This window comes from Pan paniscus, chromosome 2 (assembly GCF_029289425.2).
Source record: "Pan paniscus chromosome 2, NHGRI_mPanPan1-v2.0_pri, whole genome shotgun sequence".
NCBI lineage: Eukaryota > Metazoa > Chordata > Mammalia > Primates > Hominidae > Pan > Pan paniscus.
Window position 1 is genome coordinate 62,377,542 of NC_085926.1, and position 27,687 is coordinate 62,405,228.

The following is a 27,687-nucleotide window of genomic DNA, read 5'->3' on the forward strand; positions in this document are numbered from 1 at the left end:
TGAATTAATCACTAGAGAAGGAGGGAAAAGCCATCTGCATGATTTATGGACACTCCAACTTTAAATCACTGTCTTCAAGTTATTTCTTGAGCTTGTGCTTTCCTCTGTAGCTGCTGCTTTAGGAATATGGAGATTATTTCATATCCATGTTTTATATTTTCTTTGAATGTCAGCAATAATTTTCAAGAAGGCTAAGCTTCCACTTGAGTCTCACAGCAGTCTGATCTTCTTTTAAAAATTCAGCATCTTTAATCTATTTGAATTCATTGTTTTTGTGTATATTGGAATATTCTCTTGCTTTAAATCTCAGAATGTTTTGTTTCAAAATGTTATAAACTGTTATTTTGCAGCAACTGAAAACAATATACAATTACACTTCATTTTTTATGAAAAAATATAAAAACACAGATAAAAAATGTCCAGCTGCACATCTGAAATATTATGGGAAACAGTTTGCCGATTCTTTTCTGATCAGCACTTTGTCTTGGATTGGTTAGTTTTTTTCTTAGGTGCGTTATCAAAAAAGTCATTAGTATTTTATAGAAAGACTAGGTAAATCAATTATATTACTAAACAAAGAAATCTTAATGGCAAAAGCAACCCAGTTAGGCAACATTATGTCCAAATGTATTTCTCCAATAAACCTAGAGAATGCTTGGTTAAAACAAAAAAAATCGGTGAAGATGAATTTGGAAAGCCTGTTCTTAAGTTACGTAATAAAATAGATAAAAATGCAGAACATCAAATATAGAGTCCCAAATGCTATGCCGATAATCTCCCACAAGCACCCACTTCCAGCCAAAAGTACAATGACGTGGCAGAGAGAAAACTAGCTCAGAGAGCACTGGGTAGGGGCCTAGTTAAAGCAGAAAATGCACCGTTAAATGACCAGCTATTAATCCAAATATTCTCAAATACAAACACACACTAAAACCATCCAGCCTTTTCTACAAGGGCACACTCAGAAGGGCAAAAACAGGAACAATACCAAACAGCAACAACTTAAAGGACTTATCAGGTAAATAAAACTGAGACTTGAAACACAGTTAAAAACAACAGGAACTCTTAGAACATGCCTCTGAATGACAGATGCCAGCAGGAACTAAAAACCAGAGAATGACACAACAGTCAGAATCAACAACCCCCAAACAGCAAACAATCTCGGAGATATATATTTTTTTCTTCATTCAAAATGTTAATTTGCTATTATTCATTTTTGCCATTTATCAAAATGCAACGATTTGGAAGAAAAATCTCACAGAGCAACAAGTCTTTCTCAATAGGTTTCTGCCAATTGTTTAGAAACTTGCCCCAGGACCCCTATCATTAAGGAATGGGATTTAAAGAATAAGTTCATTTGCAGCAAGAAATTTAGAGTGGCAGCTTTCACAGACCCTTCTGCCTTGATATTCCTATTCCCTTGTTTAGCTTGGTGGACACAAGAGATTTGCAGAGCATGTACACAAAGAAATAAACACCATGCTTGAGGAAACAGAAGCCGAAAATAATCAAACATGTTGGTAATCTGATGTTTTGCTGCTAGATTATAGAAAAACAGTAAGTACTGAATTAAATTACTAAGGCTGCATGGTAATGAAGCTTTTTGAGAAGCTCTGGGTTTTTAAAATGACAAATGTTTTAAATCCATGACAGATTCAATAACTTTTTTTGCACTACATCAGTTAGGTTGCCTAGCACCAATATTCTGTAAATTAGGAGATCAGGTTATTTAGAAAGTAAGAAAGTAAATGGCAAAGAAACTTGTTATATGTAAATAAGCTCCTGAAAAAATTTTTTTTTCCATGGGGCCGGGAGTGATGTGCAGTGAGTGATTGTAATAGTTAAGCCTTTACAATCAGATATACTCAGGAGGGTATAACTAAGATTCTATTGGGAAAACCAAATTGGGACAACATCAGACTAAATTGTGGGGGTTTCCACAATGTTACTGATGCTATTTTATGCTGGCCAGTGGAATTCAACAAGGGACTGGAGGTACTTGTGAATTTTTGAATGTCCCTAACTATAACTTGCTTTCGGAAAAAAATATTCTCAGTAATATTTCTTTTTACTATTAATTTACATTAAAGGCTGGAGGGCTTGAATTTTGCCTGTGGTCTTCAACAGTCAGGCAAGTCCAGTTTTACCACCTGTACTAGCCAAGGCTGCACTTTTCCTTTTTAAATGAAGATTTGGTTGCACTTTCCTTTAAGAACAGCCACAAAAGAGATAATGTGCCTTGCTGCGTTCAGCAAGGCTACCTTGCTTGTACTTCTAATTTTAAAAAAAGAGAGGCAAGGGTGGATTATTTATCAATTAAGTAACAAGCTAAACTGCAGATTAAACATCAAATTCAGTACTAGATTTAAGTTTTAGAGAACACAAGGTTATTGGTTAATCTCACACACTCACACAGTAACACACACACACGTACACACGGGCCACATAAAACTGAGAATCGGAAGATACTGATCAAAGGAAAAAAAAAGGCAACCTAGGCATTGAAAAGAACAACCCACAGGCTTCGTGAATATTTGTGGTTTGGAATTTAATTCAATGGAGATGGGCAGAGTGTCCACACTCCTAACTGCAGACCCGAGGGTCCTGCCTGTCTCTGTTTTCAATGCCTATTGGATGGTGATTGTGCCCCGGACATTCTAGGCTCAGTACTTTCATATAAGGCATGCATGCAGAGAAGGGGGAGGACCCGCTGGTGAGCTTTATGCATGTATGAGGCATTCTCAGTGGATGTGGGTCATGCTAGAAGATGTACACAGGAAGATTATTTGATTCTAATTCATGCCACTTGATATAATGTGATAAAACATTTGACATGAGAGATAAGTTCCATTTTTATCTGAGAGAGGATGGGTGGGAATTAAAAAGTAAGAAGGGTTTTGTCGAGGAAAGGTGATGCAGGGGAAAGAGGGCTATCAAGCACAGAAAGGGGATGATTGGAAAAGAAAAGAAAAAAAAAAAAAGAAAGGAGCCTTTCAACACACGAGGAAAGCAAATGAGCTGGAAGACAAAGCATATAAAAGTCAGAAGCCGCAGAATCAGAAAGCGGTGCCAACAATGAGCTCACTTAGCTGTGGAACAAAAACACACACACATACACACACACACACAAACTCAATGTAAATTGCTGAACACAATCACAGAAAAAAAAAAAAGAAACATGGATTCCATAGTAGACCAAAACATTAATGTTCGCATTGGCACTAAAAATATGGAAACCTGGACAGGAGGAGCTCACGTTTCACAAGACAGAAGTAGGCTGCACACTCAGAGCCACAGGGAGACAAGAACATGAGCTTCCATGCACTCTGGCCGGGTCTACACTGGCAAATTCGGTGGAAACCCGAGATGAAATATCTGGCTAAATTAGGTAGCCCCATCTGCTTTGGCCTAAAAGAGACAGGCAATTTGAGACTGAAGCAGGTTCCTTTTTTTTTTTTTCTTTTTGCCTCAGTGGCTTGCTTTGCTGTGCAGATGCAGTCCCAGTGGAAATAAGATTGCTCAAAAATGATTAACCCTTGGTAATCTGCATTTTCTGAAGTTTGATCTGGGTTCGCAGCCCAATGTACTCATTCTTTGTACACCTGCTTCTCATAAATTATCAGCTGGCCTGGGTGGGCAGGGGGCACCATGGTTTAAAGCTGCAACTGACTGAGCAACTCTAATGTAAGTGTTTGCCAAAACCCAGGGTAAGGATTTCGAGTCTTCCAGGAATGAAATTATCTTTGAAGTGATAACGATGCGACATTTACTGCACATCTGCACACCACAGCTGGTGTCAGGGAGGCGCCACCCCCAGGAGAGGGAGTTGGTCTCAGCCTCCCTGATGAGAATATCTCCCTAAAGTGAGGCCAGATTGCAAGGAGGAAAACCATGACCAAGAAAGGTCTTTGCCAGTTAGAGAAAGCTGCCTTGCAAGCTTCGTGCAGGAATGAGCCTGCTTGCCGAGAGGCTGTGTGCCGTCCTACGTATCACACAGATTGGGACTGAGACACTGCCACACCAGAGTGGGTTCAGAACAGACACAAGACAGATAAGAGCCTAAGGCAGAGGGAGAGGAAAAGATTTAGTCTGAATCAGAACCAATCCATTTTCTCAAAATGTGACTTATCCTCCTGTCTCTTATTTTGTCACATTTTGGAGGGTCTCCTCCTTGGTTTTCAAGGAGGAGAAGGCATTTACTTACATCAAATAACCTTTCTATGTACATCTCCTCATTGACCTTATCACGCAGGACATCCTGAGAATGGCGGACGAAAGTCACGTAGGCGTCGGCCACGTCCATCCCGGGTTTCTGTAAAGAAACAGGAAAACATGAAAACGAATTTTCAGACAGCCACTCTTCCTTGTTTACCATTCACTTTTACCCTCTACTTGCCCTCACACACCCTGAGATGCTTCTGCTGGATCACCTTTGTAGGCATGGGATTGCTGTCCACAGCCTGGGCTGGTAGGAATTGATATTGGAACTGCTTCCTCTTTCCAGAAATCAAGCCTGGCTAAGAAGGGCATTGAGATTGTAGGATTTTATAAATATTTTTTCTATGATAAATTTTTTCCTGGCAAATTTATCTAATGGATAAATCTTTACTGCATAACCCACAGATGTTCTCTGACTTTGCCTTGGATTGAAACCTGCATTAAAGATTACCCAAACATACTGTTTTCCACTGTCCTTAATATATTATCAGAAGGGTGATGGAACTTCCCATTCCTTTTTCCTCTTTTAAAATATTGAGAAAGTACTAAGTAAAAAAAATTGTGTTTCAATCTATACCTCTTCTACCCAAGTCTCATTTTGTGTGTGTGTGTGTGTGTGTGGGTGTGGGTGTGTGTGTGTGTGTGTATAGCTTAACCTGAGTGGATATAGTATTTGCTAATTAATTAGTTCACTCAGAGGAGACACTAAACCATTTGTCTTTGCTTCCAATGCAGCCTTAAAGTCCAAGGATTAAAAAGAAGAAGAAGAGAAGAAAACAAAAGGCAGGGGAAGGAGGAGAGGATTTGATTTTTAAATAAATCAGATTTTCTGGAAAGGTAAGCTGGTGGTTCATCCTGCAGTTAGGAAATGATTTATTGTAGGGAAGTAAAAAAAAAAAAAAAGAAACTCAGAAAGCACTCTGCTTGAGATGTCACAATCAAAGTTATCTCCAAAGAAACCTATTAAAACACTGTAATATAGGTCATTAGGAGAGTGGCCACAAACCCCTCAAATTTCCACAGTAGATATATATGTTTGCTAATAACTAAAAAGATTAGTTTTCATTACTGTGATTTACCTTAGATCACAAAGTATCATTCTCTACTAGACGTGACTGTCAGGCACTGTAAATTGAAGTTAGTTAACACTTCTGTGTAATTTCCAGGGTGAAAATGAGGAAGGTTTAGAAACAGTAGGACTGTATTTTTTTTTTTTCCTGACACAAAGCAAACAATTATCAAGCAAAGGGCCAATGCTTGGCCCCTGGGATGCTAGTAACATTTCTTAACACCTGCTGAAACAATGACAAGGTATTAATTTGAAAAACAATGAGGACAACCCAAAGCCACAGTAGTCAAGTGTTACACTTTCAAACAATTTTCAGCAAATGGATTGAGCAGGTTCCATGATGGTCCTATAATTGTTGCAGTTTTATGATACAAAACAATAGAGGTTCTCCAATGAGATGTAAGTGATAGCTATCAGTTCTAAGCAGGCACCTCTCTCCTTCTCTCCTTTTGGCGACTGCGCATCAAAGGGCATTCTCAGTAGGGATGGGGATCTCTACCTGGGGGACTTGAGAAACTTATTATTGTTTCTATTTCTCCCCTGGTGATGCTTGTGGCAATATGGCCTTTTCCTGGGCACATGCAACCATCTTAGAGCTAAGGTGCAAAGTCAAGTGCGGCAGATCTATCAGTAACCCAAAATGTTAGAAGAAACAGTAATCTACAATGATGCGTATTTGCATCACTCCTTCTCTTTTCAAGAAATTTCACTGTCTTCAAAGGGGCATTTCATTCAAGTTTTAAAAACTCTGGTATTTTAAAAAATCAGTGTGGTTCATCTTACCCATGTAGTTAAGAAACTCCATGATTTGCTCCCTTTTGACTCTTCTTTTTCCAATAGCACTTACCAATAGCTGATGTTGTATTATATACTATTTGTTTGTCTGTTGCCTCTCTTATCCCACTAGAACATAAGCTTCATGGACCCAGGAACTTTGTTTGGCCTGTTTTCTATTGTATCCCCAGCATACAAAATGGTACCTAGCATATAGTAGGGGCCCAGTAAGTATTTGCTGAATGGACAAATTCAAGAATGAATGAGCAAATCCTTTCTCCACCTCCTTTTTCAAGCTCTTCAGTCACACTGCATGGATTTTTACTGGATCTCCCACAAATTGGAATTTGTGAATATCACTTAAACTTTTCTGTAAAAGAAGAGTTTAAAAAAAACTTCTCTGGGCCTTAGTTATGCTATCTATAAAATGGGATTACTAACAGTTCCCCTACTTACCTCCAAGGACTGTTATGGTCATCAGCTAGAATAATGTATGTAAAAATGTTTTGAAAGCCATATATTGTAATACAAACATGAATTACTATGATTCCCCCCCCCCATAATATTATACCATTCCACAGCCTTACCTACCTTTAGAATCTACTCTAGAACCAAGAAGTAAAGGGGACCTCGGAGGAGCCAACGTCAAAATAAAAATGATAAAGCCTCAGCACAAAACATGTGTAGTTTTCTCATAATGGAGTCCTCAAGCTCCCACTCCCAACCAGTTCCAACAAGTTTGGTTTCCATCCCTTGATGCAGCAGAAATAGGGAAGAGGGGGATTGTTTGAAAAAACTGTGCAGATAAGAGAGAGCCATCATTTTTCCTTATGCCTGACGGTGAGGGAGGAGGCTGCCCAACTGCAACACCAGACACGCAGACTCACCAACCGCTGGGGTTTGGGACTATCGAGGGCAGGGGCAAGCCTCCCCTATATCTCGGGAGGCCCTGGGGGGGAGTGGGTCACTATGCAGCCACTGGGGAAAGACACGGTCACAATGGTGATCCTGAGTCATTGAGAAAAGATTATAGTCAGTACCCTGTTTAAAAAGGCAAGAAGGATGTGTAATGCATTTCAAGTAGATTTCCAATCAAAACAATTAAAAGAAAAACTGTTCACAAACAAGCTAACCCTTAGTTATAGCTGGAAAATATACTTGACCAGACAGCTGATACTATTAAATTATGCTTTTATATCATTGTGCTACCCGCACACACTGGGACAAACTTTTAGATGTTTTTTAATATCTCATAATGACATTGTGTATTTTAAATGTGGCTTGGACAGACTGATTGAATATGACATAGATTTTAGAAAACACTTAAACAAATATCTGTATAGTTAACTGCATCCATGTGTGGAAGACATAATTTGTGAATAAGCTACCCTGTGGCTCAGAAAAAGAAGAACATTTTAATCTGAACTTGCCCCTACCGGAATACTTCTGAGCTTGAGAAAAATGAGCTCAAACTTCCAGCATCCTAAGTCAGCCCTACTTATGAATGCAAATCTCCTACATATACCAACGGGTCAAAAACTACATCTAAAACAAAGACATATGCTTTGGGGATCATGTAATGTTTTAGGTGACTGGCACTAGAACTTCCCTCCAGTAGTGTGGATAGTTAAGAGACAAATCTCAAAGGTGACTAACTGCTAGTGCCCACATGGAACTAAACCATTAAATGTTCTAACAAAAACCTCACAGGGAAACACAGGTGAGCTCAGAGGCTTCAGAGGTAGAAATGAGTTGAGAAATGATTTTATCTGATGGTTCTTAAGCCTGGCTGCAAATCTGAAGGACCTGGGGAGCTTTAAAAATACTGATGTCTGGGCCCTGAACCCCAAAGATGCTGTTTCAATTTTGTCTGGCAAGCGACTTGGGCATTAATGCTTGCAAAAGCTCCCTAGTTTCCAATATGTAGCCAAGGTCAAGAATCACTGATTTAGTCCACTGGTTTCCCAACTTGTACTACTTATCAGAATCATGTGAAGAACTTAATGGAAAGCAATATCCAGGCTCCACCCCAGAATGACTGAATCAGAATCTCTGGAGGTGAGGGCCTGGGACTCTGTATTAATAAAACAAAAACAATTATGTGCCCATTAAAAAATAATAATAAAAGCTGAATATATTAATTAATAAAAACCAAAAACAAACCAGAAATTTTTTTTTTTTGGCCAAGTATTGCTGCTGTACATTCTAGTTTGGGGACTGCTGACTTAATAGGTAATAGTTAGTGGTATGCTGGGAAACTGACTCTTTTTTTTTTTTTTTTTGAGATGGAGTTTCGCTCTTGTTGCCCAGGCTGGAGTATAATGGCACAATCTCGGCTCACTGCAATCTCTGCCTCCCAGGTTCAAGTGAGTCTCCTGCCTCAGCCTCTCTGGAGGAGGTAGCTGGGATTACAGGCACATGCCGCCACACCCAGCTAATATTTTGTATTTTTAGTAGAGGCGGAGTTTCACTATGTTGGCCAGGCTGGTCTTGAACTCCTGAACTCAGGTGATCCACCCACCTTGGCCTCCCAAAGTGCTGGTATTATAGGCGAGAGCTGCTTCGCCCCGCATAAACTGACTCTTCAAAACCAACAACAAAACAAAACAAAACACCCTGATTTGTATTGTTTACCAATTTGCATGGTGTAAATACTCCCATCAAGGCTAATTTTGAGCTACCAATGTGCTCTCATTGAAGGCGGAGTTGGAGAGAGACGCACATAATTGACCTTGGGAACCAGTGCTAGCTACTCTACCACACCCCTGGAAGTGCAGGCTTTATGGTCCAACTGACAGCACCTGATAGTCACACTCTGCTTATTCACCAGGTGACCTTGGGCATGCTAATTAACCTCTTTGTGCCTCAGTTTCCTCAGCTATAAAACAGAATGATAATATTAACCCCCTCCTAAGATTGATTTCAGAAGCAAATGATTACTATTATCTACCATATATAAACAATGTACATATAGAATATACGTGTATTATGTACTATTGTTTTCTATAACATTGTTATTTATTTACTAAAAGGTTTATTATAATATTATTAGCTATTAAAGCATATGTTAATCAACTTAAAGTTTAGCTTTGTCCTAAGTCATTAATAGCTGGTAAAAAAAATACTTTTTCTAATATGCACTAAAATAATTACCACTATCCAAATCAAGGTGTTTGTTTATGCACTAACTGGAATTATCTTGCAGTATGGCAGAATTTATAAGGGCATTGGCTTAAATCTCAGCTCTTCTACTAACCCAATGTGGGATCCTGAGCAAATTAACTTCTCTGTGCCTTAGTTTCCTCCTATTTAAAGTGAGGTTATTGTGAAGATAAAATGTAAACTGTTTTAGTGAGTACTTTATAAAGCTTGGTTGTAGTAGCAGTAATAGTAGTTATTATATTTTGTATAATCAGTGGTAAATGTACCACATTTTGGAACATGCTGCATCAACTTCTTCTGCCCTCCAGAGTGTGAAAACTCTACTAATTCAATTTGTTTCCTCATAGCCTAATGATATATGGTTTGGCTGTGTCCCCACCCAAATCTCATCTTGAATTATAGTTCCCACAATCCCCAAGTATCATGGGAGGGACCCAGTAGGAGGTAATTGAATCATGGGGGTGGTTACCTCCAGGCTGTTCTTGTGATACTGATTGAGTTCTCAGGAGATCTCATGGTTTTATGAGGGGCTTTTTCCCTTTCACTCATTCTTCTTACCTCTGCTGTCTTGTGAAGAAGGACGTGTTTGCTTCCCCTTCCGCCATGATTGTAAGTTTCCTGAGGCCTCCCCAGCCATGCCGAACTGTGAGTGAATTAAACCTCTTTCCTTTATAAATTATCCAGTCTCTGGTATGTCTTCATAGTAGCATGAAAATGGACTAATCCACCTAACGAGTCTTCTAATTTAGCATAATTAATCCATAAACACTTAATGAGTACAGATCAGGGCACCCTGCATTTTGATATAGAGTCCATTTACTGCCCTCCCATCTTTATAATAAATCTGAACCTAGCTTGCAGGAATTATTAGATCGAATCATATGAAATGGCTGATATTTGACTTCTTTGACCTCACCAATATGCCAATTTCATGTGGTTCAATCTAACATACCCTGATGTTAGTACCAATGGCTGGATCAAGTTTCTCTAGGTGTTTGGGCCTTGTCTACAGGCTACCTGTTCAAACCTGGCTGAGATACCCCCTCTGCTCTGGATCCTACAGAGAATAGACCACAGCTACCAAATCTTTGGGTCGAAAGCCGAGAATTTCAATTTCTATCACTGTTGAAGACCAGTGGAGCCCAACGCTGATGTCTGCAAATTCATCCCCCATCCATCTATATGCAATAGAGTGTGGACATCACACTACCACCACCACGTGTGTCCTTCTCCTGGACTGAAATTCCTAATAAGTGCCAGGTATGGTGCTGGATGTTCTATGTATGTTGTGTCATTTAATTTGCACAGCAAACCCATGACTTAGGTATTATCGTCATCTCCATTTTAAAGATGGAGAAACAGGGCCAGAAAATTTGAGTAGTTAGCTCCCCACGAAGGGGAAGTTTATACTTTGGAGCCTTGAGAAAGTAAATTACTTAACTTCTCTCCCTGCTGCAGTTATGTGAGCTTTTTCTATTCTCCATTATAAGAACTGTCTACCTGAAGGAGTCTGAGGTTTGTTGATAGGAAGTATCATATAAATTCAAAGCATAATTATTGATTGTACATTCTTTCATTAAACAAACACAATATATGCTAATGCTAAATTCACTCCAATTTTCTATTTTGTCTTCCTTTGAGAAATAAGCCAATAAACCATTACACACTTAGCTTCCTGGGGAAATGAATTTAAATGTTAATACAAATCCTTTTAGAAAAAAACAAATTTTAACAAATAAGTATTTGAACAAGGGGGGTACTTAACCACGTTCAGAATGAGAAATGCTTAGTACAAAACCCTTGGTGGCTGTTGAGATAAGCTCTCTAAATTTAATATTTTATAATAGACTCACACCTCTTTTGTTAGAAATGGAGAAACAAAATCATTTTCTTTTTCACTTTACTGGAATATATTAAAATCTCTCCAATTTTATTTTGCTAATAGGCAGGGCAAAGTCTGTCCATAAATGTATCCTGATTTATCACAGGTAATCCTACACTTTAGCATTCATGTGTTGTACTTAACCTCAATTTAAATGTAAATTTTGGGCAACTTCGAGTGCTTTATCTGTGAACTTTGAGAGCTCTCTTCATTAATGAGGCCTGCACTAAATTATAAGCAGTTTTGTGAGGTTTCCTTAAAACAATTGCAGAATTGACCCCAAAATGAACAAATTTAGAATTTATTTGTTTTTTTTTATTAGGTTGGTGCAAAGAAATTATGTTTTCCACATTTTTAATTGCAAAACCACAATTAACTTTTTCATCAACCTAACAAAAAATACTGTCACCCTTGTGCAAGTTTCTAGCTTCATGGCTTTCCTCTGAAGGTGTGCACACAGGAGGGTTGGTGAACATGATGAAAACAGAATGAAACAACAGAGGAACCAATGAAAATGAAAGTGAAAGTGAAGTGGGTTTACCCTCAAACAGGACCTTTCTTCCTGATGAAAGAAACCATACCGTCTTCTTATCTGAAAAAAAAATTCTACTACAAAATATTCTTGGCTTCTTTCTGATGATCCAAGTCAGGAACACACAGTTTAGCTAGCAGCAATTAATATGAGTAGCACTATCAAAATTCTCATGAAAACAAAAAGTAAAAATGAAAAAAAAAAAACAAAAAAACCCCACGAGAAACAATTTTCAAATACTCACAGGTACATCCACATATTTGGAAGCTGCCTTCACCTAAAGAGGAAAGAAGAGGATGGAAGTGAGGCTGGTGTTTATGTTTAATTGTTCACTGCTCAATGCTGTATCCCCATCAGAATCAAAACAACATGCTGGCACATGGAGCTGACCAGGAAAAACAAAAAGGTACTAGAAAATAAAATCTGTTTGCTATTTTTTCAAGCCATAGCCACTGCTTTGCAGAAAGAGAGAATGCACACGCAAATTTACTGATTCAGATTCTGTTGCTGGAGCAGGAGCTTTACATTTTCCTCCTTCTCTTTGAAAAAAAGAAAAGTGACTAGCTAAACCCAAATGGATTAGTCTGGGGCTTACCAGTCTAGAGAAGCAACTAAGATTGCTGTTACTTCTCGTACCTTGGGTCTTTGTGTAATTTGGCTGCAGGTTGTCCTAACTAAATAACTGAATACCTCAGTTCTCAGCTTTCATTAACTCAGGTTTTTAAGAGGAAGATGGACATCCTCAACCCAGAGGGAGATGGTGTCTGTGGGTAGGGGGAGGAGAACCTTTTCAAAACTGCCCAAAGGCTGCTGTTATGTCTCCTGCTTTTATGTGCTAAAAATTCCAGATGGGAAGTGCAGGAAGTGGTTATAAAATTTTTAGTCTTGTGGGGAGGGAGTATGGTAGTGTGCTAGAGTGTTATGTTTGAGAGCATGAAGTTTGGAGTCAGACCTCAGTTCGAATCCCAACTCTACCACTTACAAGCTGTGTGACCTTGGGCAAGTTGCTTCATCTCTCTGAGCCTCTGTTACCTCATCTGCAAAATGGAGTTATCATTAGTAATAGTGCTTATTTCCACAGGTTGATAAGGGTGAATTCACACTTAGCCCCAGGATGTAAATACAGAACAAATGGCAGCTAAGACGATGAATTCATAAGCAAATGTGGGTGAGTTCTGAGTACTGTGAAAAGTCAATGAACAGCTGGGTTTGAGAAATAAAGCCTATGGGAGTATGTTTAATATTCTGTGTGTTTCATTTTGACTCAGGTCACACATGTTTCTCTAGGCACAATTAAGACTAAGGAGCTACATTTGGGGTCAGAGAGGGTTTCCTGATTTTACTGGGAACTACAAAGACTGCAATGCACAAAAAGCAGTTAGGATGTCTTTTCACATCTCAGCCAGGCTTCCTCCTGCAATTTGGCTGAGATCAATATTAGGAATCAAGCTTCACCCAAATGTCTCCCAGAAAAGTACCCAGGGGAGTGATTTCCTCTGTTGCTCTTTTCTCAATGCTAGTTTCCAAAATGTCAGCTCTCAAGAGAAAACAGCCAATGAACCAATAGGGTGGGGTGGAAAGAGCCCAGAATATAGAGTCAAAAGTTCTTTCAGTGCCAGAATTCGTTGACCCTGGGGAAGTCATGCCAAGTTCCTTAGCCTTGGTTTCCAGATTTCTAGACCAAGGTGACAATACTGTGTACTTTGCAGGGCTGAAAGCTTGGTGAAATGAGAAAACACATGAGAAAGTGCTTTGTAAACTTTAAAGCAAGGAACACACATCAATTAGGTAATTATCGAGAGGGCAATGCATTCTATCTTCTTGAATCATTGGCAGCCCCCAAGACGATTCCTGGAGTCTCCTGTTACAGATTCTCTTAGAACCTTACACTTGTTCTTGCAGCATTGATTGCAATTCAGCCGAAATTTTTTTTTTGCGCAATGTCTACCTCCCATATAATGTCATGAGAGCAAAGGCTATCTTGGTCTTGCTCATGGCTGTCTCCTCATTGATTCACCTGGTACCAGCTTAGAAAGGAAACTCAGGGAAAATTTATAGAGGGAAGCAATGAGAGAAAGCTAATGACCAGTTCTGGCCTCAGGATGATTGAGAAGTAAGCAGAGGCAAGATTGGATCAAGGAGCCACTTCACTGATCAGTCTGAAAACCAACATAGTTGTATAGAAAGCTGACTGCCTGCAGAGGCTGGTGGGTAAAGGAGAATACTCTTAGTCCTTAAAGGGATTTGAGGCAGGCTCTCCAGATTTTGCACAATTATCATTTCTACTAAAAGATTCTAAACCCCAAATCTTTCCTCTCCATTGCTATGCTAGAACTTAGTTCAGGAAAGAAGGTGGCTTGCCTTTTTTTTCATGTCTCCCCCATGTATACTATTATCTAACATTTCTGTGATATTTTTCATTTGCAAAACACTTCCACAAACAGTTTCTTCTTTAAGCCACCCTGCAAAAAGGGGGTGATTCAATCAGATCCGTTTACAATCAAGAACGTAAAACCCATAGAATTTAAGGAATTTATTTGCTCATGATCACAGACAGGAGGCAGAGAAGCCAAGACTCCTATGTGGTCATCTGAGCCCAACTTTCTCCCTTGGAACTCTTGATCTCCTCAATACTGGTAGAAAAGTATGAGGAATTCAAGCATCAGTGGTCAGAGCAGGTGATAGCAAAACAATTCTTCTCAGCTAGAAATTGCCTCCTGTACTCTGTGATGTTGATGCTTAGCAGTTGGTAGGGGTTTTGTTACAGCTGAAATGACCAACTTTTAAACACACCATTTACCATTTACTACTAACATGCAGTTACAATCTGGAGAATGACACCAAATTCTATTCCTTTACAGGCAGTTTGGGAAGATGAGGCAAGTTTCTGTCACAAATGAAAATCATCCACTCTCCCTCATGCACCAGCCCTCGGTTTGTTAGGATTGTTCTTTTATTTAATAAATGATGACTTGCACTTAGTCTTATTGATCCTCCTCCCATCCCATAATAACAGGAAAAAATAACCCAGGGTAAATTGTGGTCTATTATTATTTAGAGACATGTGTGTATCATTTTTGGTTCGGGATATTGAACTTTTTTGGGGGGGTGGTATGGAGTCTCACTCTGTCACCCAGGCTGGAGTGCAGTGGCGCGATCTCGGCCCACTGCAACCTCTGCCTCCCGAGTTGAAGCAATTCTACTGCCTCAGCCTCCTGAGTAGCTGGGATTACAGGCACCCACCACCACACCCAGCTAATTTTTGTATTTTTAGTAGAGATGGGGTTTCACCATGTTGACCAGGCTGGTCTCAAACTTGTGACCTCAGGTGATCTGCCTGCCTCGGCCTCCCAAAGTGCTGGGATTACAGGCGTGAGCCACCAGGCCCGGCCGCTGGATATTGAACTTTAAGAAGGACATTGATGATGAGGAAAAGGGGGATTCTGGCAGTATATTCTATAAGGAAAGTGAAAGAAAAGGCATCTTGCCTAGAAAAAGATGGGCTAATTGCAAAGAAAACCATAATATTCATGTAGTTAATTAAGGAGCTTCAGTGCAGAAGGATTGAATTTGTTCACAATGGCTCCAGAGCATAGAATCAGAATGAATGTGTAAAATTACAGGGCCCTAGAAAAAGGTCTAAACAGCTATCACACTCCAGCCAGGAACTGGCCATTTCTGGTGTTAGAGACCTCCACCTCACTGGAGAAGCTCAAACAGAGGCTAGGTAGAAGGCTCTGGACGTGTTTTTCTTTTCTTTTCTTTGGATTTGTTTCTTTACCTACATGAGAGTTTATCTCTAGGGCTGCTTTTCATTCTCTGATTCAAGTCCCCTTAGAGGTAGGAAGTTGTCACCAGTTACATTCTTTACAGTAGATAAATGTAGCAGAGCGGAGAAATTGACAGAACCAGGATGAGAATCTTTTCATGTACAATGTCAGCAGTGCTCCCTTTTTAAGGATCACCTTTTCTTAAGTTATCCATATCCATATCCATAGGAATATGTCTTTTTGCCAGCTATACTCTAGGTAGAAGGGAATGATCAGATCCTCCCAACCCACTAGAGTTTTGGAATTATTGCCAGAAAATCCAAGCATGCACCAGGCACTGTATCTAGATCAAATAACCAACAGCCCTTACCATCTACACAAGGCTATTTTACATTATAATAAGATATTGTTTTGATGAACAAAACACAAATTTCTTTAAAAGCACTATATAATATAGTAGCTTTTTGTCTTTGTATATTTTTTTCCATCAATGGTTGTTAAGAGTGTGTGTGTGTGTGTGTGTGTGTGTGTAATTTTCTTTTCTTTTTTAACTTTAAATCTAGAGAAGTGGCTTACAGAATGGGTTCAGGATTAGCTAGGTTAAAACTCTGGCTTTGCCATTTTTTAGCTTGGTGACTAGCCATTACTTAACTTCTCTGAGCTTCCTTTGTAAATGGGACAGTAATAACGCTACTCAAAGGGTTCAACTAAATGTAGCTGTGCTTATCATCATTACTGGTAATACTGGCTTACCGGTGTAGACAAAGCACATGCTCCTCAGCCTGGTGGTGATAGTCAGTTTCACTACCCACCTCTGGCCCACGGGCAATTTCTTGCTATAAAAAAGATTCTGGAATCTCCCCAGGTTACCAACAGGTATCTGATCTGATTCTCAGTCTGGCATACTTTCTGCCAATTCTGTGACACCCTATGCACTGAGAACTCACCCTCTAAATGTTGAGGCTGACAGCAAAGACCTGTTCTCTTTGCTAAGTATGACTGAGGGTGGGCATAAGTGAGAGGGCAGTTCCCCAGGCCAGTGTCCTGGGTTATAATCAACAACACAATCTATTACTCTCCAGGACCAAGCCATAGCCATGTACCCTAGGGCACAGGAGACAAAGGGGAGGGGGTAGGGCTTGCCCCAGATACCCGGTCTGGCATCCCTCCTGAGCAAGTTCTTAACTGCCCTCAAAGGGAGGCAAGAACTGTGACTTCAGCAGAACTTCATCTCCTGGGACTCCCTGCTTTCTGACCATCCCCTCTGGTAGGACAACCCATATCTTTTCTCTAGCAGCATTCATGAACCCTCTTGTCCCCGACTCTCCAGATAGAGCCAGTTCTGGAAAAAGCTTAGAAAAAGAGACACAAATCCAGAGAGGCTGACGGAGGCTAAGGATAAAATTGGGAAGAGCTGCTGTCAGTGAGCAATTGTTCATGTTTTCCTGTGCCTGAAACAAAGAACATTTACTATGTACAGGCACCACAGTAGGAGCTGTAGGATGAATGTGCTTGCTCCATGATTTCTGCCTCAACAACCTTTTGAGGGGGATCCTATTAATATTCCCATTTTACAGTTGAAGAAACCAAGGCTAAAAGAGATAAGCAACTTGGCTTGAAGGCACATGACTAATAAGTTACAGCTTTGGACCTCCCATTCCCTAAGCTGCCTATCATCCTATTATTTAGTTTCTTTTTTTAAAAAAACTATGAAACCACTTTTATTAATTAGTTATATTTAAGTCTTAATTTTTTCTTGTAACCTTAAATGGCTTCTCAAAAAAAAAATGTATGAGGGACTTGAATACATTTGAGTCAGTGCAGAAGGTCCAAAATACTTTCTCTGGCTTGAATGTCCCAGCTAATTACCTCGACCCTCCACCTCACTTAGCCAGTGTAGACAGGCTTAATGGTTTCTCTATTGAGCTCTTCCATTATTTTTCAGGTGCCCAAGGTAATCTTTTCATTGAGCACTCACCATTCTGGGATTTTCACAATGCTGATGACTAAGGGATTTTCTTCTGCCTGGCCCTAAAAAGGGGACCTGAGTTAATCATTGTGCAGCTTTGATAGGGAGCGCGGCAGGGGCTTAAACCACTTCTCTTGCTTCATTAGGGGAAAAAGCAACCCAGGTGCAGACCACGAGGACCTCAGGGTTTGATACTATTAAATCAATGCACAGACAAAAAAAAAAAGTGGATTAGGCCCTTTTTGCAAACAGAAATCTGGTGGGTAAGACTCAAAGATGGAAGAAGAAAGAAGTCTGAACAGATACCACCGCATTAGTGACTGCCCGAGCGCCCCATGATCTCTCAAAAAAAAAAAAAAAAAAAGGAAAAAAACAATCAAGGAAATGATTTATTCTCTCCATGAGCTGACTCCACCCCCGCCTGTTTGACTTCACAAGAGCTCTGAGTTAATTTTTTTTGTCCTTTGCCTAGATACTGCAGACCACACCACCATGTCAAAGGGCTAGCAAAATTTACTTCAATGTTTGGCCTTTGAAATTTCTGCTGCAAGGTTAATGATGCTGTTTTGCTCCCTTTTCCACTTCCCTAACCCAAGCAATTTAGAAATGTAGATTTTTTTCTGTGTCAAGGCAATTCAGTATGTAAAAATGTTACTCAGTGCCATGCCTAAAATCATTTCGTCTCCTGTTGGTTTGATTTTTCATCTCTCACCAGCCTCATATCTAGAATATAGGTGCTCTCTCTCCTTAGTGTCTACACTACCTGGTATATAGTAGTGGCTCAATAAAAATATATTGAATGAATGAACTTTAGAGAATGGCACTCTTTACTCAGTACCCAGGGCAGAGGTTAGAGGTTTCTAGCACTTTCTTACAGTAGGTGTTTGAGCTGTAGCACTCTTATAGGACAACTAAGAAAGTACCACTAGGCACGATCAGTTCAAAAGGAACTGGTATTTGGTGACGCTATAAGAGCTTAAAGGATCTCTTGTTTTGGTACACCCTAATTAGTGCAGTACACAAGGTAAGTGCTTGGGATCAGGAGACAGATGCTTGATCTGGCATCTGGTTTCATCACCCACTAACAGTGGGCCAGGTAACTAACCTTTCTTAGCATCAGCTTACTTTTTGGAAAATAGAGATAATGATAATAACAACAATAGTTCCTCCTTATAGGGTGGTTGTGTGGATTATTAATTTTTAAAAAGATGAGTTTGTTAAGTGCTTACCACAGGTGGGATACTATTCTAAGCATTTTCCCTGTATTAATTCATTTACTTCAGGTAAAGGGCTAAAGGAGCTAATACATGTAAACAACTTTGCATAGAGCCTGGCACATAGTATGTGTTTAATTAGTGTTGGCTATTATTTTTATACTCCTTTTCCCTCCACCTCCCAAGGGGCTGATTTGATTGGTCAGGTTCCAGTGCACTGGCTGGGCTATTTTCCTTTAGTGGTTGGGGTCATTAAACCTTACATATCTGAAACTTGGGTGTGCTGCCTCTGTTTCAAGGTTAGAATTCTTCAGGTAAGAGCGTGTGACTTATCCTGCAGCAAGAGGCCTGACCATTCTACTTCTGCTCCTCTTTACTGGCCATGTTCCAGGTGTGCTGTAGACCTCTCTGATTCTATTTCTCGCTGGCTTATCAGGCCTAACCTCATAAAAAGAGATCCCTGGAGACCACTACAGCTCTGTGGCGTTCTCTGCATTGGAATGTAGACCTGAAGTCCAGTTCACATTGTGATCGTTTGTTTCCAAAGAGGTTTGCCATCAATTCTTTTGCTTCCTGTAGGTCCATGCTCTTCCCTCACTGAGAAATGGAGTCTATTCCTCCATCTGCCTGGAGTCTGGGCTGGTCTGCAACTGCTTTGACCAAGAGAATATAATGGAGGTGGTGCCGTGCCAATTCTGAGCCTAGTCTTGAAGAGGTCTGGCAGCTTCTGCTTCCTCAATCTTGAAAGCCAGCTGCCATGTAAGTGTAACTACCCTGAGAATACCATGCTGCAAGAAACCCAAGCCACATGGAGAAGCCCAGGAGGATGAGATCCCATTTGGAAAGAAAAAAGCCACATGGAGAGACACCAAGTTATGAGACATTCAGCCCCAGCCCAGCCTATTCATAGGAAAGTGGTTAAGAGCATAGACTCAAGCTGGATTGCATGGGGCCACATTCCATTAGGTTGGTGCAAAAGTAGTCAGGGTTTTTGCCATTACTTTCAATAGCTCTGCCACTTACTTGACAAGTTACTTAACCTTTCTATGCCTCATTTTTCTCATCTGTAAAATGAGGATAATAGTATTGTTCATAAGGTTGTTGAGTTATTAACTGAATTCTTAGAACAGTCCCTGGGCATAGTAAGAACTATGTGCCAGAAATCATTGTCATTTCTGCTGGAAAGTCAGGTTGTTTTAGTGAATTGCACTTGTATATTAAGGTTGGTCTGACCCTACACATGTGGCTCTTTAAATTTAAATAAATTAAAAGAAAATACAAGTAACATTCAACTTTTTAGTTGCACTAGTCACAGTTGAGAGTACTTGAGAGCTACATAAGGCTGGTGACTATTTTGGACAGCTCAGATACGGAATACTGCCATCATTTTAGACAGTTCTATTGGACAGTGCTGGTCTAGACTCAAGGGACATTCATAAATATAGGTTATTACATTTTTAAGTGATATGAATTAAGAATTCCTATGTTAGAAAATGAAATTAATTGGAGGAGGAAGCAGGAGAAGAAAAAAGATATGGGTGTCATAGTCTCATTTTGTGGGTGAAACAGGAAATAAAGGTGGATGGGTACAGCTTAAAGTTATAATGGTACCAAGACAGGAAGAACAATACTGTAATAACTGTAACAGAAGGAGAGTGGAGGAGAAGTGGATGATGTAAAGTGAGCTGAAGCTCTATCTATTACAGTAGGGAGTCAAATAATCACTAAGATTGACCAATCAAGAAATGACAACAAAGGCTGGGTCCAGTGGTTCGTGCTTATAAACCTAGCACTCAGGGAGGCTGAGGCAGGAGGATTGCTTGAAACCAGGAGTTCAAGACCAGCCTGGGCAACATAGGGAGACCTCAGTTTCTACAAAAACAAACAAACAAACAAACAAACAAAAAATCAGCCAGGCGTGGTTGTGTGCACCTATATTCCCAGCTACTCAGGAGGCTGAGGCAGGAGGATCACTTGAACCCAGGAGTTCGATGCTGCGGTGAGCTGTGATCATGCCACTGCACTCCAGCCTGGGAGACAGAGTGAGACCCTATCTCTAAATAATATTAATAAAAAACAATATAATAATAGTACTTAGCACTCCAGGGGTTAAAAAATTGTTAAAAAGTTTCATTTTGAAGGAAAGGATTGAGAACAGAAAGGACTAGGACAGAGAGCTGTGTTTTTTTTAAAAAAATTATGAATGTTTCTGTACTGTTTCATTTTTTTTAACCATGTGCCGATATGGCTTTCATTAAAAATTATTGAAAAAAGGAACAAAAGTGATAGAATTTTCAATTTTCAATTCTAGTGGAGAAAGGGATTTTGCAGGAAGAATATATCTTTCTCAGGGTGACTTTCTCAAGGTGTTTGGTTGATGAAATCATGGTTTAGAGGTATGTCCTCTATAAAGGCAAAACCAAAACCTAACAGAACCAACACTCAATACATAATCTGGATGCTCTAAGTGCATCTTGGGAAGATGAATAAATTTTAAGTGCCAACTGAGGGACTGACTGCTTGGGTGAGACAGAATGTGTGAGTGGGCGGATGTACTGGGACTGCGTGTGCGGGTGAGCAGTTGAGCAAACCTCAGTGGCTTCTGCCTGGGGCCAAGTGACAATTACGGTGAAAGCCCCTTCCAATACTTTCTGAGGACTGGAGAAAAACACAACCCTTGAAGTATATCTGGAATCATAGACAGCATGATGGATTCCCAGGGCTCTGTCACCAGAGGGCCTGAAATGTCTTCTTTGCTTACCGAACGTCAGTACTGTGCTGGGCCAGTTGGGAGGCACTATTTCCATGTGAGCACTGGGTCAAATGCTACATGGACGCACATACATCATGAGGCCATTGTCCGTTGCTTCCTTTTATAAGAGGGCCAGAGTTTGTAAATGCCATTTTTACAGAGGTGGGAACCGTGACACCAAAAATTTCTCATAAGTAGCTCACCAGATGTCCATTGCTTGAAAAATGATCACTGGCTTTCAAAATTTGATTCCCATTTGAAAGAAAAGAGTTAAAGTTTGAGATGTTTAAAAAATAAGGTTTCTCTAAGTTGCCTATAAATGGAACCATTTCAGATAATGGAAAAGAGAATACTGACCAAGTCTTGACTCTGACTCCTACTTTCTCAATTAGTGTCTATGTGACCTTGGGAAAAGCAATGAACTACTCAGATTTCTCATGAACAATACAGAAATATTTAATAACTGATAGTCATATATAAAATCAGGATGCATTTACCAATGATTGAACACCTAATTTACAGTATCTTATTCACGTCTTCTAAGGACTTGTCTTCTTCCTTTATGAATGAGGAAACTGGGCTCAGAGAGGTTAAGTTGCTGTCCTCAGGGCACACAGTCAAGAAGTAGCAGAGCTAGGATTTGAACCCTAATGGGTGGGCCTGACTTCAAAGGATTCTGTACTATATCAGGTTGTCCCTACACTGCCTTTTCACAAGACAATTTAACAAAGTTTGAAGGGAAAAGTCCTACCATGACTGTGGAAGTATTTTGAACAACAAAATGTATTATAATATTCATTGACCGCAAATAAGACCTCATATATAAAACTGTAACCATCAAGGATAATATTCTGAAATGACCTCTGTGAACCACTGCAGAGCTTCACAGGGGGCCATGGGAAAGTGGGAGAGAGCGGAGGCTTTCCTGCAACGCATCCTTAGGCAAGAACATGAAAACTGAGTTGCAGGGCTACTGGTTGATTGTACGGCTTCTGTGCATGTTCATAAATATTGATTGTGATTAAACTATTATCATAGTAATGAGGGTAGTAATGCCTCCTACAGCCCATCCCACCATACTCCTCAAAGTCCCTACCTTTTATTAAACAAAGGGCTGCTGGCACTGCTGGGGAGTTGGGCAAGAGGCAAGGAAATGATCTCTATTAAGCAAACGCATTCTATTCCATGCTCCGATTAGGAGCTGCAGCCTCATTAACGATGAGAATTGTTCTCATCTCCTGTTGTTCAGGGTACTGTGCTCTGAGACTAGATCCAGGAAGTGTATGTTCTATCTCCCCCCACCCCCCACCCCCTGGGGCTTCTGAACAGATGCCTGATTGAAGTAGACCTGTTTTTCCTTCCAGTTTTCCTATTCCTCATTTCTGTCCCAATCCCTCATTCCCAGAGAGGATTTTTCCAAGGCTCAAGGGCTCCTTCAGACCCAGCCTCTTAACACTGCTGACACTTAACAATGGTTGCATGCTTACTCTTTGCCTAGCACAAGGTTAAGCAATTTATAAGGAATTCACCCTCACAATGGTGGGCGTGAAATTCTCATTGCTTACAGATGAGGAAACTGAGGCTCAGAGAGGTTAATCGACTTTTTAAAAGATCCACAACTAGTGACATTATGGAGCTGGTATTTGAAGCACGGTTCCCTTGGACTCCAGGGTTTGCCCTCCTAATGGCCACATTGTATGCTTTTCCATTTTGTTGATTTTTGTGACATGATCTTATTTTAAGAGAAACTTGGAAGTGCAAATTGGAAAGTTTTAATTTTGTAAAATCTCCAAGCAGACATGTAAGCTTATTTTTGCGGATTTTAAGTGGGGGCCCCTGCCCCCTTCTGGCATTTTTGTGTTTTGTTTGCCTTTTGAACATCTCTCAACACTAAGAAGGGTGACAGAATGCAAGCTTGAAGAGGACAAGGGCCATGTCTTACTTGTGTCCCTGGCTTCCACATGGCTTTGGTGCTGAGCAAGTGAGGGCTATATTGTTGTTACTGAATAGTAATGCTTCTGCACGAAGGGGTCACTTGTGACCTCTGGTGTCCTTGACTTTTCCTGCAGGCTGCTTTAGCCTGAATTTGAAGGTATAAATTATGTCACTGCTGCCAGTGACAACTTATCTATCATAGCCTGGGTTTGTAACACAGTGGTTTGGTTTCTCTCTCTCTCTCTTTTTTGTTTTCATTTTCTCAGGTAAAGAGTGAAGAAAACAAGCAATCCCAGGGAGGATTTTTGCAAGGCTCAAGGGATGAGTTAAGAGGTCTGAGTTCTATTAAATTAGCCGTGCAAGTCATTTTCCTTCTCTGGTCTCAGTTTCCGCAACTGCAAAATGGAGTGGCTAGAAAGTATCAGTACTTCCCAGACTTCCAGCATCAATACACCTTCCTGATTTTGGCTGCAACCCATGAACCACCTGTATTATAGTTACTTATTATTCCTCCTTAAACTAGCTCACTTTAAAAATACTTAATTATAAAGGGAAACATATTTCTACTATAAATGAAAAAGCAATATCACTCTCAATAAGAAAAAAGCCAGGGTGAAAATAAATACAATATAACTAAAATAATGGTAGTAAATTCTGGGTAGACATGGTTGCCTGCTAAGGGTCCTGAGCCTGAAGCCTCCCCGTCCTCTGTTACAAATGAAAATTTGAGATTTTTAGAAAAGTGTGAAAGACAAACAAGCACCAAATGGAAACTTTCTTCTTGACATAAGGATAAAGATGAAAAGAGAATTAGAAAAATAATAACCCTCTCACAATGTGATTGGTCTTGTTTAATGATGAGTTTTTGGAGCATCTAACACCAGTAGCATCTGAGGTCCCATGTGGTACATATCCTGCACTTGGGATATACTCAGTGGTATGCTGGTTTCTGAAAAGCTCACACTCTCTCTCTTCCCTTTCTCTTTATCTATCACTGTCTAAAAAAAAAAAAAACCCAATATAATAATATACTGAAATATAAGTAAGATAGTGTTTGCCAATTTCAGTAAAATGCTCCTGCTGTGGTCAGTTTTAGGCTACCAATGTGACATCCCTAACTTTGAACATAGGAAGAGAAATGGAGATCGGCTCTCACCAGCAGGTAGGAGCCAAGCAGACTCTAGCATATCAGTGGAAACATTGAACCAGAAAGTCTAGAAAGTTCCTTTGATTGAATGCACTCTAGACACTAACTTCCAGACAGTAGAGTAAGATTTTTTTTTTAAACCTATCTCTACCACTCTTAGTTCAGCAATTTACATACAGCAGTGGCTGATTGAGTAGCTGATGCTAACATTTGTGCTCAGTGATAGAACTACACTAATAATTACAATAATAACAATATCTAACAAGTGTCAAATACTTACTCCAATCCACCATTTTCTCATTTAATTCTACCCACACCACATAATGTAGGTCTTATTGTTCCCATTTTACAGATTAGGCAACTAAGGTCAGAGATTAATCAATCTGTCTAAGATTATACTTTAGGAAGTGGCAGAACTGGAAAAATAAGAAACCCCAGTGCACACTGAAATAAACCTGATTCAAACCAAAATATGCTTGGAGAATGAGATATTCAATTCTAGTTAAGCAAACATTTTGATTAATAAAGAGGTGTTTTAGAGACTATGTAAAAATGAAACATTCTTTTGGCATTAAAATAAAACACAAAATGCTAAAATACACTAAACATAATGGAAAATGACTTCGATGAATCAAATTTTTGCATGAAAGAATATGCTAAAATATAAGTCACAAGAGTTTTGGTTGACCTTGTCATGGGTAATAGTTTGGATTGCTTACAGGAGAAATGATTGGTATGCTAAGACTGAACTGGTGAGAAAATGGAACCAACCCAAATGTCCATCAATGATAGAGTGGATAAAGAAAATGTGGCACATATACACCATAGAATACTACACAGCCATAAAAAAGGATGAGTTCATGTCCTTTGCAGGGACATGGATGAAGCTGGAATCCATCATTCTCAGCAAACTAACACAAGAACAGAAAACCAAACACTGCGTTTTCTCATAAGTGGGAGTTGAACAATGAGAACACATGGACGCAGGGAGGGAAACATCACACACTGGGGCCTGTTGAAGGGTGGGGGACTGGGGGAGGGATAGCATTAGAAGAAATACCTAATGTAGATGACGGGTCGATGGGTGCAGCAAACCACCATGGCACATGTATACCTATGTAACAAACCCGCACGTTCTGCACATGTATCCCAGAACTTAAAGTATAATTAAAAAAAAAATTTTTAAAAAGCACCAGGGTCATGTAAACTTTCTTACAGTTTTGAATAATTTGACAGTAAGGCTAAGAATGGCTATTTATGGAGCACCTACTTACTATATACCAGGTGTTATGAAAGGGCTACTGTTTATCTCTTATTAGCCCAGTGGCTCTCTGAGGCAGCTATCAGCATTCCCACTGTATAGATGAAGAAACCAAGGCTCAGAAACGGTCAATAGCCTGCCTATGTTTCTGTTAGTCTGGGCTTCACAGTCACACCTTTATCTTAATCACTCTCTAACTTTCTGGCGATAAACTTCCCACTGCATGTGATTTGGAGGTCAGGATAGAATCTATAATTAATTTCATGACAACTATTTCCTGTTTGAAGCTATGTACCTATTCATTAGGTATTTCTTTTTTCTTTTTCTTTTTTGAGATGGAGTCTGGCTCTATCACCCAGGCTGGAGTGAAGTGGCACGATTTCAGCTCACTACAACCTCCGCCTCCCGAGTTCAAGCAATTCTCCTGGCTCAGCCTCTCAAGCAGTTGGGATTACAGGCACCTGCCACCATGCCTGGCTAATTTTTGTATTTTTAGTAGAGATGGAGTTTCACCATGTTGGCCAGGCTGGTCTCAAATTCCTGACCTCAGGTGATCCACTCATCTCTGCCTCCCAAAGTGCTGGGAAATACCCATATTCTTTAGGTATTTCTTTTGTAGCTAGCATTTCTGTGACCTGGTCACTTAGACCACACAGTCTGGAGAAAATACTGTGTCTGTCTTATGTTTGCTTTGAATGATATTCAGCTGTTCACTACACAATATTAAGTGAAATAGTTAACTTTGGATACTTATCTTTTCTCTTCTGTAAAGCTTCTGAAGGGTTGCTTCAGACAGCAAGTGTGTTAAATGTTAACTCCATTTTCATGGCATCAACTGGAAATAAGGATGTCCTAGTAGGCAATAAAATGATCTGTCACAGACCCCAAAGGGGATGTCAAATTCTGAAACACTAGGGAGTGGCTGATGAAAGAAACTGACAGAAGATATAGCAGATCAGTGTTTTAGACTTCTCTAACTTTTTAAAGCGCAGTGTTTTTTGGTTGGCCCATATGAACAAAATACATTAGAAAAAATAAATGGTGGCTTCCATTGGAAGGTGGCCCTCAGCTCCAGCATCAGAAGGCCACAAACCCAGCTGGCTTATAACAGGGAGCTGGTCTCTCTGTGACCTCGCTTAACTTCTCCAGCTGAATTGATTTTGCTAAATTCCCTGCTGAAAATGCTGAAAGTCTGTACCATAGGCAAGCTCCTTCATGATCAGGCTCCTGCACTGATTGCTCTTTAACTCCATGTCTGTCATTTTTCTCCTTCTGGCCTGGCCTTTCACAAGGAACGTCTAGTTCCTAAAATTTACTAGATCTTCCCTTTCACCTCTAGGTCTTTGTATATTGGAATACTCTTTGTTCTCTCCTTTGCCAAGAAAAAGCTCTACTTATTCTTTAGGTCTCAGCCCAAATGTCATTTCCTTCAATGGTCTCCCAGATGAGGTTGGGTCCCTTTGGTCCATAGTTACACTGCACCAGCTACTCTCTCTTTCTGAGTAATCACCATGCTTGTAAACTTCTTGTTGAGAATATGTATCTCCCTCACGCAAATGTCCAATAAACAGCATTGTCCATCTTATCCATTGCTAACCCCCCCAGTGTCTAGCACATAGTAGGCACTCCATAAACAGGTATAGAATGAAGGACTAATGTAAAATGAATGATTATCTGGACAGCACAAAGGAAGTGGGGAATTTTGAATGTCTATTACTTCAGTATTATGGTAAAATAGCTGGCTGGTGAGTAAAATCTTTATAAATTATTTTTGCTGGTAATATATGAAAAATAGATGACTCTTTCCCTTAGAAGTAGTATCAGCTAGTGGATAGTTTCTGGAAAAGTCACTAATTGACTTCATCTACAGATTTCTGTGTATATATGGGGAATAACATTTTTGTAATAATAAAGGAGCAATTTAGGGTAGAGTCTTAATAACTATGTGACTTTGACAAATCACTCAACATCACTTATCTATAAAATGGGGATGCTAATTAAA

At 39.9% G+C, this 27,687-nt stretch overlaps 1 protein-coding gene across 14 annotated transcripts in view; it reads right to left on the reverse strand.

Annotated features, from left to right (window-relative positions):
• Positions 1–27,687, reverse strand: part of CADPS (calcium dependent secretion activator) — a 475,048-nt gene that overhangs the window by 35,443 nt on the left and 411,918 nt on the right. For 13 of the 14 annotated variants that reach the window (XM_034956809.3, XM_034956818.3, XM_055110097.2 and 10 more), the window contains 2 exons: positions 11,882–11,914; positions 4,205–4,312 (listed from right to left, as the gene is read on the reverse strand). In XM_034956809.3, the coding sequence (XP_034812700.1) occupies positions 4,205–4,312; positions 11,882–11,914 (141 nt within the window). The remainder of the gene's footprint in view (positions 1–4,204; positions 4,313–11,881; positions 11,915–27,687) is intronic. The other variant, XM_055110096.2, reaches the window with a different exon arrangement.